Raw genomic sequence first — 14282 nt, 5'->3', positions numbered from 1 at the left:
GGTCACTACCGGCATCTTGACTCTCTTTTTTGGGGGCTTGTGGCTGTTTGTTTTTCAAATGCATACTCATGAATGCGCGGTGTAGGCCAAGAGGGACAGGAAGTAAGCGTGGGCACGCAGGCGAAAGTGTGTGAAACCCTTCAAAAGATGGGCGATGAGCCCAGCCTCAGCTGGGGCCCTGCAGAGTCGCTAGCACACTAGCCTCTAGGCGATGTCCCGGGAACGCATGGCAAGAAATGCAGTGATGTCAAGGAAAGCGAGTGTATGGCGCGGAGTTAATGCCCGAAAGGTTGCTCAGACCAAATCGCGGGGTCCGTTGACAGGGGATGTTTGTTTGCATGGATCTCTTCGCCACTATCCATCACTGTCATCGATGGGGCCAAAGCCGAGAAACAGTCAAGGGGCGAGGTTGATCCATAAGAGGAATACATTATTCCTTCTTCCTACGTTTCCCATGGGTGCCTTTTCTGATCAAGGCACGGAAATCAGCCGAAGCCAGCCTTTCGGGTGCCATTTGGCCATGAAGGATAGTCGTTACTGGACACGATGCTGGCATCAGAGCCCCTATATGTGAAGGATTAAAGTCGCGTCCACGCTTCGGGAATACCATCCACAACCTTGAGTTAGTTTTTGAGGGGGAAAAAAAAAAAAAAAAAAAAAAAGAAGGGTTGGGATTCGTAGTTAGCCAGTTCTTACAGAGTTAGGCTCACGCTCGGAGGTGTTGCCAACCTCGACGATCGGGATGGGTCAGAGGCTTGGGCGAGCTGCGTGGAGCGGTTCGAAACAACCCCCAAACACGCCCCAAAAAGTCATGCTGGATGTTTCTAAGAAAAGCATCGTCACGCAGGGCTGGTCGGTGCGTTTTCCCCTTTCTCTCAGCCAGATCATAGTTTACCTACATTCTTAACCCTCGTGATAGGAAAAACACACATCTGCCCTGCATCTACTACCCACACTGTCAAGCTGAATCGCCCCGAAAGGGAAAATGTCCCGAGAAAAGGTGAATATTTTCAGGAATTAGCTGATGCATATCTCGGATTGCCTAACCCTTGCCGGGAAGCAAAACGACTAGAGAGTATCGCCTATCTATACAACATTGCATAAAAACCAGAGCTCCGAGACATGAGTGGGATCTACTACCACCGGACCATAGGTGATTCGCCAGATAACTGGGTAGATCATAGCCCAATTCTTCCTTCATTATCGTCTCTCACAGAAAAGGGAATATGCAACTGGGGTTTATCCGATTTTTCATGGTGCTGCACCGTACCAGCACCAATTTCGTACACTAGATCCTCTGATCGACGCATAAACGTCGTTATTTCCCCAGTAGACACTAGTAAAAAAAATCCCACGTTAATCATCAACGGAAATTTCAGAGCTCTAGAAAGGAGTACTCTGGACTTTCACGGATGATCTCCCAAAGAAATGCTCAAATCGGACCGCACACTTGGGGTGACGGTCAACGATCGTGGCGAAATCTGTATTTTTATCAGCGGTTTTAACGGGGCAATCTTCAACACTTTTGTGCTCCTTTCCTAGGAAACGTATTAAGATCTCGGCCCTGGCTTAGGGTTGGCATCATATAGCAAATGGCTGAGGCTCACATCCAGAGCTTAGCACTCTCAACTTGCTGAATGATCGACGTCACGGAGAGAAAGGGGATCTCACTCCGTAACAGCATCATTCTCCTTGGTTGGCGGATTCTTTACTGAGTCGTCTTTATGACCATCAGCTCCATCTTCCGCTTCCGCAACCGCCTTCTCCGGAGGAGGCGGATTTTCAAAAAGGATCTTCAAATTTCTGCCGTCTTCGATTTTATCGAACCGATTCAACTTGCTGCGCGAGGACAGCCGTAAGACTCTCCATATCTTGCTTGCTTTTGCTTTTGCAGCTTCTTCTTTTTCGTCACTGTTTTGAGCCATGTCGAGATTGAATTCATCGTCCGTGATACCCCGCATGTATGACTCGGCCCCTGGATTTCTAAACCTAATACCCAATTAGCATCATTACCTGTGGACTCGGCCCATTCTCCCTGGAAATTTACCTGTCAGGCTCCATGAGGCGATCAAGATTGCCTAAATTTGCTTCTTCCGACAAGAATTTAAGGTCCAAGGAGCCGAGTGGCGTCGCCCGGAGCCGTTTATTTGTAGTTAATTTGGTAGTAGAGGACTGGGTATCTAGATAGTCTTGAATTTGAATTGGGGGTTTCTCAATAGGTGGGCATCCTTCGGCCTTCCAACGGGCCCAGTTTTTATCTCTCGTCAGGACGGTGTCTACCATGCGATAATAGAACTTCCCATCGAGACCTTGCTGCAGGTAGCTCGCGATGGAGGACTTCATTTGATTTGCCCATTTCGCCTATAGAGATTATGCGTAAGCAGCTAAAATCTGAAAATGGCTTTTCTACTCACATCTTCGTCGCTAAGCACATAGCCATAGAGAACTGATTTATTTGTAGCATCCGCAAGTTTGGCTTTCGCCTTCGGTGAGAGAGAAATTAGGAAATCGAGAAGAATAAGCGACTGGACAAGTATATGTCTTCGAAATGCGACGTCGTTAACCTAAATTTAGGTAAGCACATCAACCAAAAAAGTAATACCAGTAGACATTAAAGAGCATACCTCTAATTCGAACAAGTCCCGGCTCGTGAGATATTTTGGGTTGAATGTATTTGCGGTTTCAGGCCCGGTTTCACCCCGCTTCCGCTTCAGCCCACGCCGTGATGTTTCTTCTGAGCCCTTTGTCATGCCGCGCTTTTCCAAGTCAATGCTAACCTTTTGGAAACTTGAAATGGTGGATTCGAGCCCCTTTTTGAAAGAAGCAAAATGCTCGTGATCAAAAAGCCGTGTAGGAGCCGAAAAGTTCGCTTGTAATCCCCAGAATACCGGATATAAAGCGTCCATATCAATCGATGTATCTTCAGCTTGGTGATCGGTCGATTGCTTTGATCGCTGACCATCGATTTCGGGGGAGACAGAACCTCCTTGAGAAGAAGCTGCTGCGTCCGTTTTTGATGAGTTGTCTGAAGGCTTTTGCGCTTCTGCATCTTTCATCTCTACATCGTCGGCGTCTTCATTGGCAGCGATGTGTTTTGGCGGTTCGTCAAATGTTGTAACGTTTTCTGTATGATATTCTCCTCGCAAATTAACCGAGCTCTTGTCTCCCAAAGGAAATGATTGAAAGAGAAAAATGAACACCCGTCCGCAGAATACCGTATCTTCCGCTCGTGAGAGTCGTCGCAGCAATTCATTGCATGAACGGAGAATAATTAAGCTCTTCTGCTTGAAATGTTTCTGCTCCAAAATTAGGAGGTCCATCTTCAAAGACAATGACGCATATCCACTAAACTTACAGCCGTATTACGTTCCCGCCTGGATTCTAAATAGTCGAACACTTTACGGCAGCCGTCGATGGTTTGACTATCGAGTAGCTCCTCTATGAGCCAGAAAATAAGACCGGGTTCGCATCGCTCTAAAGGGTAAGGTGTCAGCGTGGAACGAGACAGCGAGCTCCACTGGGATTCTACCATTGTCGGAGAATATAGACACAACATCAAGTAGATTCCACATGTGAACAAACTCGGGCTTGTTGATAGACGTCGTGGCCTTGGATCGCAAATTAAGAATTAGCTCAGACTCTGCAGAAAAGGTTGATAATCCAACCAACCAGTAAGTGATAAAACTTCTCGCGGAAAGCTGTCTCTACTGCTGCATAGGCCGGCTGGGAACTCTGGTTCTTTAATGCCTCTTCTTCGCCGTCATCAACTTCGTTGATTGCATCTCCCAAATCAGACTCTGTTATCGACGGTTCTATTTCGGAGCCCTGCTTCACTTTCGTCGCTCTGTCCAGCAGTACCTGAACACGTCTTCGATAGATCTGAACAGCGCGAATGTCCCCGACAGCCATCTTCAAGGCACTACCGGTAAGAAAGCAGCCAGCACCGGGTGGGTTGAGTGGTGTTAATGAGAGTTGAAGGACACTAGTAGCTTTGAGCGTGGTGCAGGAGCTCAATGGCGCCGCTCTGTATGGTAATTATAGTGTTACGCCACCGCTGGCGCTGGGCCCAGGAAGCCTTGCGTATCGTAAGCTGTAATTTTGTAAAGCGTAACTCAAATGCCAGCTTCGGCCATCACGCCTGATGAGAGCAGCACGCAACTTCAGCGCATCTGAGAAAGATTCAATCTACAATGGGGTTACAGATGCGCCCAGCTATGGCGCGCAGCTTAGATATGCGACCTACTGTCAACGACTTCCAACAAGAAAATCAATGGGTGGCGTTGGCCAGAGCTCACTGGCTTAAAACGAAGGTGCGGAAGGTCAGGCCGGAGGCCATCAAAAATGATATCTGGGATCCCTTGGTCACAGAAGGCTTCTCCCTTCATTCTCTGCTGTTGCTAGAGAATCTTCATATTTTAGAGAAGTATGTTTGCATTGGACTTTTGAGACCGGACGGTACTAATAACCAGTCAAGATACCTATGGCCTACCTATTCCGAGGACGCCTCAAATTATCATGTTCTGCTGATTGCTGTGATTGTGGGCATAAAACAAAGAGAACATCTGCCGATATGGGGTAAGATGGGTCCTTCCGAGATTTCAGCTTCAATTCTAACTGGGTTTAGAAAACTTTTCCGACCGACCAGAGGACCTTTCGAACTTATTCCGGCGTATCCTTTCAATGAACCTTGACCAAACACTCCCTACAACATCTCGGATATACCTTCTTTCCTTCGTTATTAGCGCATTCCAGTCATTGGAAAATCTCCAAATTCGCAAAGAATGTGCGCCATTGGTGTCAATTGCCATTTGGCATAACCTCCACAGCGTCGACGCCCGAACCAAGTTACTTGAGCGCTCGGCAGCTTTGAAACGAGCATGGAGGGTATCAACGAAGCGGTACGATATGGCCGATGAGTCCGGGAAAGCCAGAATTCGATTTGAGAGATCTTGGCTATACTCCATGCTTCTGGAGTTCTTGCAGCGACTCAACCCACTCGGGGAATTGAGTGAAGACAACGTTAGATTCTGCGAGAGATTTATGGAACTGCTTGTCGACCTAGAAAGCCAGCTTCCAACACGACGATACGTGAATACCCTATTCAAAGATCTTAATATCCTCCCAGTCCTTCGCACCTCGCGCCTTTTTAGAAACGGAAAGAACTCTCTGCTTCGTGACTTTTACCATCTTCTCAAGCATTTTGTCGGATTTTCTATAAATGATCAATCTGGCGAACAACACTCTCCTCAACATATGTATGATATCCATTGCCAGGAGCTTGCGCGGCTTCAACGAGTTGCTATCAAACACTTCAAGGAAAAGTTGACCCTCCTGGCTCTGGCCAATTATGGGTCACTTGAAAAGCGTTCTGAACTGGAGACACATCTATCTGAATTAAACGATACTGAACTGGAAAACTTATGTTCTGCACTGGGATTCAGGACTGTGTACCCTGAACAGGCTGGTGTTCAATCCAATCGCCAATTGCTTCTCGAAATTATTCTGTCCGCGTTTGAACGTCAACCATCCTTCCAGGATACTGCGTCTGAACTGACCGTTTTCCCCAGCGAAAAGTCACTGTACGAACCAGCATTAATTAGAAACGAAGCGTATGACGGTTCCCGGCCGCTGGCAATTCCAAAGTTGAATCTACAGTATTTGAGCCTGGGGGATTTCTTGTGGCGATCCCTCTTGTTATACCGGGCGGAATCGTTTTTTGAGATTAAGAGTGACCTAGAATCCGTTGTAAAGCGAATGCTTCCTCGCATACACCGAGAGACAAAGAAAACGACTTTCGAAGGCTTTTCACGGATGGCAATTCCGATTTCCAAACCGGCTATCATCGACGTAGCAGAACCCAAAGTTGGAAGCTCAAATCCAGCTTACGTTCGCGCTGAAATCCTGCTAGATGTTAGTCGCCTGAATGACAGCATTCGTCGAGAGTGGGAAACACTTCGGCCGGACGACGTTATATTTTTGCTAGCAGTTGGCTCTAAACTTCCTATATCCACTCTCTCCCTTCACTCCGTCAATAACCTTCCCGATATTGGGATCTTACACGTCCGCTGCGCCCAAATAGTTCAAGTCCTTGATGCTAATGGCCGTATGATTCGGGAGCCTCAGGATGACCAGCACAACGGTTATTCGCGACAGAGACCCAGTCAGCGAAGACTCATTGTGAATCTAGATGCCAGAGCTTACAGGACAGACTTGGATTCACGGGGCAAGGATGACCCCGATATTTATTCGTTGATAAACTTGGTTGTGCGTCGAAGGGGCCGGGAGAATAACTTCAAACCGATTCTGGAGATTGTGAAGGCGCTAACAGTTGCAGACACACAGCTTCCATCATGGTTGCAAGACGTTTTCCTCGGCTATGGCAACCCACGTAGTGCGAGTTACCCAGAAGTGGGCTCAAAGTTGAAAACGATTGATTATCGAGATACATTTCTGGATTGGCAGCACCTTGTTGAAAGTTTTCCGGGTTGCACCATTGAGCCAGTGGAAAACAATAATTCCAGTTTCGGGCCACCATATGTACTGGAAATGAGAGACAACCCATCTAAGGGGGAGACTTTAAACCCCTCGAAGAAAAGGAGACGAGATCGTGCCGAATCTGTGCAGCCTGCAGCAGCGTCAGTCCGTGCCTCTACGTACAAGCCTAGTAATCAAGGACCTTACCCTATGGACGCGCCAAAGTTGAACAAAATACGATTTACACCTGCCCAGGTCAATGCCATTGTTTCGGGCACTCAGCCGGGGCTTACCATAGTCGTCGGACCTCCAGGGACTGGAAAAACTGACGTTGCAACACAGATCATCAGCAACATATACCACAATTTCCCCAGCGAGCGCACGCTACTGGTGGCCCATAGCAATCAGGCACTTAACCAACTTTTCCAGAAAATTATTGCCCTAGATATTGATGCACGCCATCTCCTTCGCCTCGGTCATGGAGAAGAAGAACTCGAGACTGAAGCCAGTTATAGCAAATTTGGCAGGGTTGAATCGTTCCTAGAAAACAGGGCTGGATATCTTGCTGAGGTAGATCGCCTCGCGGCGTCAATTGGAGCGGAAGGTGCTCATGGGAATTCATGTGAAACGGCAGGGTACTTCAATTCAGTATATATCCAACCAGCTTGGACCAAATTCTGGGATAAAGCGCGGCTGGAGACTTCATCGTGCGAAAACATAATCCAATGGTTTCCGTTTCACTCTTTTTTTTCGAATGCCCCTCAGCCCCTCTTCAAACCAGATGCATCAAAGGAAGAAATTCAGGACATTGCAGCTGGGTGCCAACGCCATCTTGATAGAGTATTTTCTGAGTTAGAAGATATTCGCCCATTTGAAATCCTACGACAACAACGCGACAAGGCGAACTACCTTTTGGTCAAGGAAGCGAGGATCATAGCAATGACCTCGACACATGCCGCTATGAGACGGCAGGAAATTGCGAATCTTGGATTCCACTATGATAATGTTGTTATGGAGGAAGCCGCTCAAGTCACCGAAGTTGAAAGCTTCATTCCTTGCGCGCTACAAAAGAGCAAAAACGGCGAGTTGCCCCTGAAGAGGGTGGTTTTGTGCGGCGATCATTTGCAAAACTCCCCTATCGTTCAAAACATAGCCTTCCGTCAATATGCCAATTTCGAACAGAGTCTCTTCCTCCGACTGGTTAGATTGGGCGTACCGACTATCAATTTAGATCAACAGGGCCGGGCCCGTCCGTCTATCGCTGAGCTATTCAAATGGAGATACGAGCGGCTAGGGAACCTTCCAACCGTTGAAAATGGAGCAGAATTCAAACTTGCCAATGCAGGTTTCCAGTATGATTACCAGTTTATCAACGTACCCGATTTTCAAGGAGTTGGTGAAAGGGAGCCATCCCCACACTTTATACAAAATCTCGGCGAAGCTGAATATGCTGTGGCAATCTTTCAATACATGCGATTGCTAGGTTACGCTGCCTCGAAAATCTCGATCCTCACCACGTATGCTGGCCAGAAAGCTTTGGTTAAGGATGTACTAAATCATAGATGTGCCAAGAAGTCTCTTTTTGGTCTCCCCAGAATAGTGACGACGGTGGATAAGTACCAAGGAGAGCAAAACGACTGTAAGTAAACTACTCAGACGGTTTGTATCGGGTTACGTCATTTCTGATTCTCAATTGATAGACATAATCCTTTCTCTCACGCGAACGAAAGCTGTGGGATACCTTCGGGACGTCCGGCGCCTCACTGTCGCGCTTTCTCGTGCACGCCTAGGGCTGTACATTCTGGGCAGACGGGAAGTATTTGAATCATGCTTTGAACTGAAACCGGCTTTTGATATCCTTTTTCAACGCCCAGATAAACTCATGTTGGTTCCCGGGGAAATGTTTCCGACTACTAGGGCCCTTGACGCAGATATCAGCGGCACTGCCATGGAAGGTATCGAACATCTTGGGCAGTACGTATACGAAATGACGCAAGCGAAGGTCAAGGCCATGGGAGAAGAGGTGACTGTTATGGACACAGCTCCAATGGATGAGGACGGGGCATTAATGAGAGACGGAGTCGAGGAATTTGAGAATGATGCGGCCCGGGAATCTCTCCTGGAATGATCCTAGTGGAGAAAAGGAATGAATAATATATGCATTTGAGGGAAGCTGTCTATTTTGTATGATAATCTTTGATGATAGGGAGGTACTCCGGCCTTGGATTTTGGCGAGGTAGGATTCCGGAAAGACTTTAATGGGTTCCACATCGTGATCAGCTCTTGTGTCCGTAAGATCTAGCAAAACATGTTTTTACAGTCATTCGCTTGCAGTTGTATAAATACATTTTTTGCTATACATTCTATGAAGCGCGAAATTTTATGTGCAAAATGGGATAGTCGGCATTTACTCTATTTATTAACTTCGCTCTTTAGTTTCTTATTTGGCGTCTCATCATTGTTGGAAGAGACAGCAGTCAGGGTTCTGGCTTAAGCTCTTCCACAATGTTCCTTGGATCCCTGAAAGCATGGGCAACATATCTGCAATGTGGTGTCAGAGCGAAAATTATACAATTGTGCAACAAAAAAAAGAAAAAAAAAAAAACTCACTTTGTATGGCTGCCCCTAGCCACCACTTCATTTTTGGCATTCATGAACTTGATGCTGGTATATGCAAGATTATTTCCAACTAAGAGATTGTTAGTATAGCGTATCAACCTAAAGGAGCATTTGCTCCCTCCATGCAATATCAGATTGACAAAATTTTTGCGTACATTTGTCGCAAGTCACCTCCTAAATATATTGATCAGCACCGCACATATGAGGCTAAGGCAAACATCAAAAAAAATAAAAATAAAAAGGAGATCATAGGACTTCACATACAGCTAAAATTTTATCCCCGACTTTACCCCCGGAGCTTAGATAAGTCACTACGGAGTAATATGTCCTATTTAGTATCTAGAAAGTTTAAATCAGATATTCCGGGGTTGATGCGTGCCTACCATTGAGATCTGTCGAGACACCGGTGGCAAAGAGGCCCCGAGAAGCCACAGCAAGAGACCCTCCGAGATCAACTGTTTAAGGCGACGGCATTAGCAGCAAAGAGTAAGGGAACTTAAAATCTGTAATGGCCCTTTGACTGAAGCTTACCCATGCTAGCAATCGTGCCGCCATGAAGGATGTTAAGCCGATTCTATCATGACTTTTTAGCAGCTACGTAATACCAGAAACAAGTTGCAAGCAGCCCCAGGACACAGATGGTTCAAACAGCGCCAAATCTCTCAAACATCTGAGAAAAGTATCACTAGACAATAGGAAAGGGGGAACACTCACTGTATGTTCCTTTTTAATATCAAGCTCAAAGTTTACAACACCAGGGCGAGCTGCAGTGACTCGAAGCTAGAAGAGACATGTCCAAGTTAGGAGCAACTTTGCAAAAGGGCTGTTATTCTTCGTCTCCGGCTCGACAGCGAGCCCCTGTCCGCCAGGAGCTCGAAATTGAGCAATAGCCCCAGCATGTAGTTATTGCCGTATCGGCAGTAACCAAGCTTTTAGACATACATTGTCTAGTAATCTGCATATTATCATTAATATCAGCATTTGAACAGTACAAAAGCCATTTTATGCTGCGAAACCCAATACCTCGGCTCCAGGCCTGATGTAGCCCGGAAGGACTCCCATACCTGCAGGGAGACGTTAGTGGACGCGGGTTCAAAACATCAAGGAATCTGATACAATAGCTTACCGATCTAACAAATCTCAAGGCCGTCATTTTGTTAATCGAGGATACTTTGATTTTGCGGATGAGTTGCTTGGAATCGGCGAGAGAGCACAGCAGCGAAAAGCTTAGTCAGCAGCAATGTTGTTAAAAGTCCGAGATGAGGCCTCTGGCGGACGGCGGGCTTGACTGGCAAATGCTCAGATGGAGCTTTCTCAAAGTCTCAGTTACCGCGACATGATGGTCGATAGATGATGAGCTTTGAACGGCGGTGGAGCGTTTAATTGCACAGTTCCAAGATGCCTGTTTCTTCGTCCCGTCCTCTAGAGTATCTAGAGAGCCTTCCGGGCACAGTCTTCCTCAAGCTGTATCAGCAGCCTTCAACCGCTCTGGCAATCTTTCGCCGGATGCTGCCCCATCTAGGTAACTCATCCGTTCTGTCTCCGTGTAGTTGTTCTCATCTTGCTAAGCATTTGATATCTACGCAGCAAAATGTTTTGTCATGGCCCTTCTCTACCTCAAAGACCCCCTGCCAGCAGCTGAGCTCGAGCTGTGGGTCAAGGCAGGAAGCAAGCGGTAGGAGGAACCTTGACCGGCTCGCGGGCTTACGCGCAGTATTCTGACTCTGTCACAAGCGAGAGAGACAACGCCCTGTCGATCCTTAGTCGATTACACATTCTTTCAAGCACTACAACGTCGGACCACGTTAGGGCGTATATGGTGACCAATCCATTTTCCTCCTCTCTGCGACAGGCGCTCACCGGCGGAGACAAACAACATTCTTTTGGAGTTATGTCTAGTATGCCTGATCCGCACCCTATGACTGTCTCCGATCTAGACGATTATGCCAGGCGACAGTGGGAGGGTGTTCTTGGGTACATGGTCGGGACAAACTCGCTGGGCATTCAACGTGAAAACGTAACGCTGAGTAAAGGAGTCAAATCCCTCCTCCAAGCCTGCCACCTTGTCGAGGTCCGAGATCGCAGAGTGGAAATCACCAAGGAAGGGTTTGCCTTTGTATTGCAAGATGTCAATACTCAGGTCTGGCATATTCTCATCCTCTACGTCGAGAACGCCGAAGCCATCGGAATGGATAGCGTCGAGGTGCTCTCCTTTCTCTTCCTCCTCAGTAGCTTGGAGCTAGGGCAATCCTACGACAAAAAGCATCTAACTTCAACGCAACTCCGTACCCTTGCCGACCTCACTGATTTCGGGATCGTTTACCAACATTCCCCTGCTTCGGAATCCACACGCTTTTACCCTACTCGATTAGCAACAACGCTTACATCCGACTCCATGGCTCTCTCCAGCCCGATCTCAGGCAACCTTGCTCCAGCTGGTCCAAACATAAACGCCGCTACTGGTGCGCCAGGCACAGGATTCATAATCATCGAAACAAACTACCGCTTATACGCGTATACCTCTTCCCCTCTTCAAATTTCCCTCATCGCACTCTTCACAACACTTAAATACCGCTTTCCCAACCTTGTTACGGGAAAGCTAACACGCCAATCCATCCGTCGCGCCGTCGAAATGGGCATCACTGCCGACCAAATAATATCTTACCTCACGACCCATGCTCACCCCCAGATGCGAAAAGTAAACGCATCAAAGTCCACTTCAACCACAGCTGGACTTCCTGCGTCTGTTCTACCGCCCACAGTCGTTGATCAAATCCGGCTCTGGCAGTTAGAACGTGATAGGCTGAAGGCCACACCAGGATTTTTGTTCAAAGATTTCGCATCTTCGGCGGAGTTTGAAGCCCCGTGCCGGTACGCAGAGGAAATCGGTGTTTTAGTTTGGAAATCAGAGAAACGAAGAATGTTCTTTGTCACGAGACATGAGCAAGTCGCCGCTTTTTTGAGAAGTAGAGCCTCTAGAAGTTGATTGTTCATTTTTGCTCACGCATGGACCGCATGGTGTTTCTACTGCAATAGACAAGGTAAGGTCTTAATGGGTTCTGGGACTGGTAGGATCGCGTTATTTGGGAAGTTCAGATACCAAAGCAATTTTAACGTGCAATGGAATATTAAAGGCTTAATTGGGTATCACGGCTATTGCATCTCTCTATCGTCAAAAATATCCACGCAGCCGCGCATCCTCGCATCCTAGTCCTTTTCCTCCGTATTCATTTTCATGCGAATCGCCGTCTGCCTCCCTCTCATACCGGTCCTGGAACCTTTATCCGGCTTTGGAGTCCCCGACTTCGTGTATTTGCGCTCATACTCTTCCTTAAATTCGTTGAGACTTTTTGTTGCTTCATCAGTCATGCACGCCCGCTCCAGCGCTGCGAAGGCTCTCTTTATGTTGAATTCTTCAGCACTCTCTATCCCACAAGTCTTGAGAATTTTGGTTCTAGACGGCGCGCGGTAGGTAATGTATGGATCTGGTTCGTTGAATGCATCTTCGTACTGGAGGCTATTCACAAGGGTTGAGAGCCGACCAAGCCAATACTGTTGCGGCTGGGCGCGCGTGACCTGATAGAACTTGACTGTCAGTTTCAATATTTTTTGGATGGAGTTATATCATGCGCAGAAGCACGTACCAGATTAACATTTTCTTCGGTCCTTTTGCATGCTTTAACTGGAAGTGTCCTAGGAGATGCAGATCTTAGGCACACATGGGCGGGCGAATGCGTCGGACGCGGCGGAGTCAGGTCTAATAGTGGTTCGGTAATGTGTGCCGACACAGTTGAGTACTTGGCCGTCACATAGCAGTTTAGAACTGCATCGCTAGGGCGACTGCTTCGTTTACTATCCTTGGGCTTGGGTGCGTCATGCGTATGACCTAGAGTTGACATCGAACTCATGTGCGCGCGCGTATCCTCTGGGGTTCTGGGAGAGGCCGGTGTTTGATATGAGACTGGAAGCGGCGTCTTTTCAGTTTGGCCATCAATCCTTACGTTCCCGACAGAATAGCTCTTGGGTAACGAAGGGATCGGTGGTAGCGGCAGGTCCCTCTCCCTGGGGCTGCAGGTGAGGGAAGTTGCCCCTGATGCGTTGCTAAGTGTTCGATGTGTATGGCTTGTTGCGCGATCTGGAGTCTGTCCAGGGTTGGCTCCGATATTCAAACCGCATGTACTGGGCGATTTAACTTGGCTGCTTGGCGGTGCATGAAGGGAATGAAAAGAACAAACTGGCGGTATTTCCGATGCCCGACGTGAAGAAGTGATGGCTGTCATCGACGTTGATTTTGGAATTCCCATGTCACTTGCCCGTATCGACTTACCTGATGCTGTTGCTGATGTCCTCCTATGACTAAAGGATATCATCCGCTTCCGGAAGGGCGTCGAGTTGGCAGGTTTGCCGGTTATTGTGTCTCTTTCTGACTTAGAATCCTTCACCTTCAACGTTTCGAGCCCTTGTTGTTTATCCTTTGGACTGGCTTTGTTCCGTGTTAAGGCCTTCACGTCTTCATACGCGACAAATGGCTTTGGCTGAGGTGAGAAGTGGTTATATCCGCTCGTTCTTGAGTTGGCACACGTGTCGGCTTTAGAATCAGAATTAGCAGCCCGGGGTTCCAATTCAAGTTGTCGCGCGGTCGGCGCTGGTATTCGACTGGACGTTGGTATTCTCGACTCTGATCCACGCGCAGGCAGGGGTGGTACTGGAGGAACATTTGATCCCGAAGGTGGGATTCGAACAATGGAGCTCGATGTCGACGGCCGTGACTGCGGGATTGGCAGCTTTGATACCGGCCTTGAGATCAGAAGCTTCGCGGAGGAATGGCGCAGCTTCGGGGCCGCAGTCGCGTCGGCGTTGTCGCTCCCTGTGTTTACCCGGCGTGGCAGGGACTGGAAAGTGCGATTTGCAAAACTTTGGAGGGAAACAGCGAGAGATGCTTTGCGGCCTGTTTGTTTGCCATTTGAGGCGGAGGAGACTCCAGCGGTTGATGAGTTCACCTCAGGGGTAATGAAGGGGGTTCGCCGTCGCTTGGACGTGGTATGTTTGGACAGCGGCATGCTCGTCGCACCCTCCAGCCTGGAAAGACAAAAAAAAAAAAAAGAAAAAAGGAAAAAAAGGGGAGAGAGAGAGGAGAGAAAGAATGATCGAGCTATTCCATATGGCCGTTCCATGTACAGGTGATGTTT

The 14282-nt window shown here is 47.8% G+C and overlaps 5 protein-coding genes across 6 annotated transcripts; 2 read left to right on the top strand and 3 right to left on the bottom strand.

Annotated features, from left to right (window-relative positions):
* Positions 1-990: 990 nt before the first annotated feature.
* Positions 991-3982, bottom strand: D8B26_004703 (uncharacterized protein). Of its 2 annotated transcripts, XM_066124569.1 has the most exons (8): positions 3670-3982; positions 3530-3608; positions 3356-3474; positions 2625-3296; positions 2415-2564; positions 2048-2361; positions 1672-1989; positions 991-1596 (listed from the first exon to the last, which is right to left on the bottom strand). In XM_066124569.1, exons 1-8 carry the CDS (start codon positions 3907-3909, stop codon positions 1551-1553), a joined length of 1938 nt encoding a protein of 645 aa, XP_065980650.1. In that variant the 5' UTR covers positions 3910-3982; the 3' UTR covers positions 991-1550. The 2 variants fall into 2 exon arrangements, with proteins under 2 accessions (XP_065980650.1, XP_003070514.2); XM_003070468.2 differs by having other exon boundaries at positions 991-1989.
* A 208-nt stretch (positions 3983-4190) lies between these two features.
* Positions 4191-8657, top strand: D8B26_004702 (uncharacterized protein; the record flags this gene model as incomplete). Its single annotated transcript, XM_003070467.2, has 4 exons — positions 4191-4423; positions 4475-4575; positions 4625-8113; positions 8175-8657. 4 exons carry the CDS (start codon positions 4191-4193, stop codon positions 8600-8602), a joined length of 4251 nt encoding a protein of 1416 aa, XP_003070513.2. The 3' UTR covers positions 8603-8657.
* A 154-nt stretch (positions 8658-8811) lies between these two features.
* D8B26_004701 (uncharacterized protein) lies at positions 8812-10246 on the bottom strand (the record flags this gene model as incomplete). Its single annotated transcript, XM_066124568.1, has 10 exons — positions 8812-9015; positions 9085-9163; positions 9249-9267; positions 9358-9404; positions 9477-9548; positions 9625-9667; positions 9808-9873; positions 10036-10048; positions 10117-10157; positions 10220-10246. 10 exons carry the CDS (start codon positions 10244-10246, stop codon positions 8952-8954), a joined length of 471 nt encoding a protein of 156 aa, XP_065980649.1. The 3' UTR covers positions 8812-8951.
* A 143-nt stretch (positions 10247-10389) lies between these two features.
* On the top strand, positions 10390-12457 carry TFB2 (RNA polymerase II transcription factor B 52 kDa subunit). Its single transcript, XM_003070465.2, has 3 exons — positions 10390-10615; positions 10681-10768; positions 10828-12457. The coding sequence occupies exons 1-3, from the start codon at positions 10492-10494 to the stop codon at positions 12077-12079; spliced, it is 1464 nt and encodes a 487-aa protein (XP_003070511.1). The 5' UTR covers positions 10390-10491; the 3' UTR covers positions 12080-12457.
* Positions 12301-14153, bottom strand: D8B26_004699 (uncharacterized protein; the record flags this gene model as incomplete). Its single annotated transcript, XM_066124567.1, has 2 exons — positions 12301-12669; positions 12738-14153. The coding sequence occupies 2 exons, from the start codon at positions 14151-14153 to the stop codon at positions 12301-12303; spliced, it is 1785 nt and encodes a 594-aa protein (XP_065980648.1).
* Between the last annotated feature and the right edge of the window lie 129 nt (positions 14154-14282).

The sequence above is a fragment of the Coccidioides posadasii genome, chromosome 2 (assembly GCF_018416015.2).
Source record: "Coccidioides posadasii str. Silveira chromosome 2, complete sequence".
Lineage (NCBI taxonomy): Eukaryota > Fungi > Ascomycota > Eurotiomycetes > Onygenales > Onygenaceae > Coccidioides > Coccidioides posadasii.
This window is presented reverse-complemented; position numbering and strand designations above follow the sequence as displayed.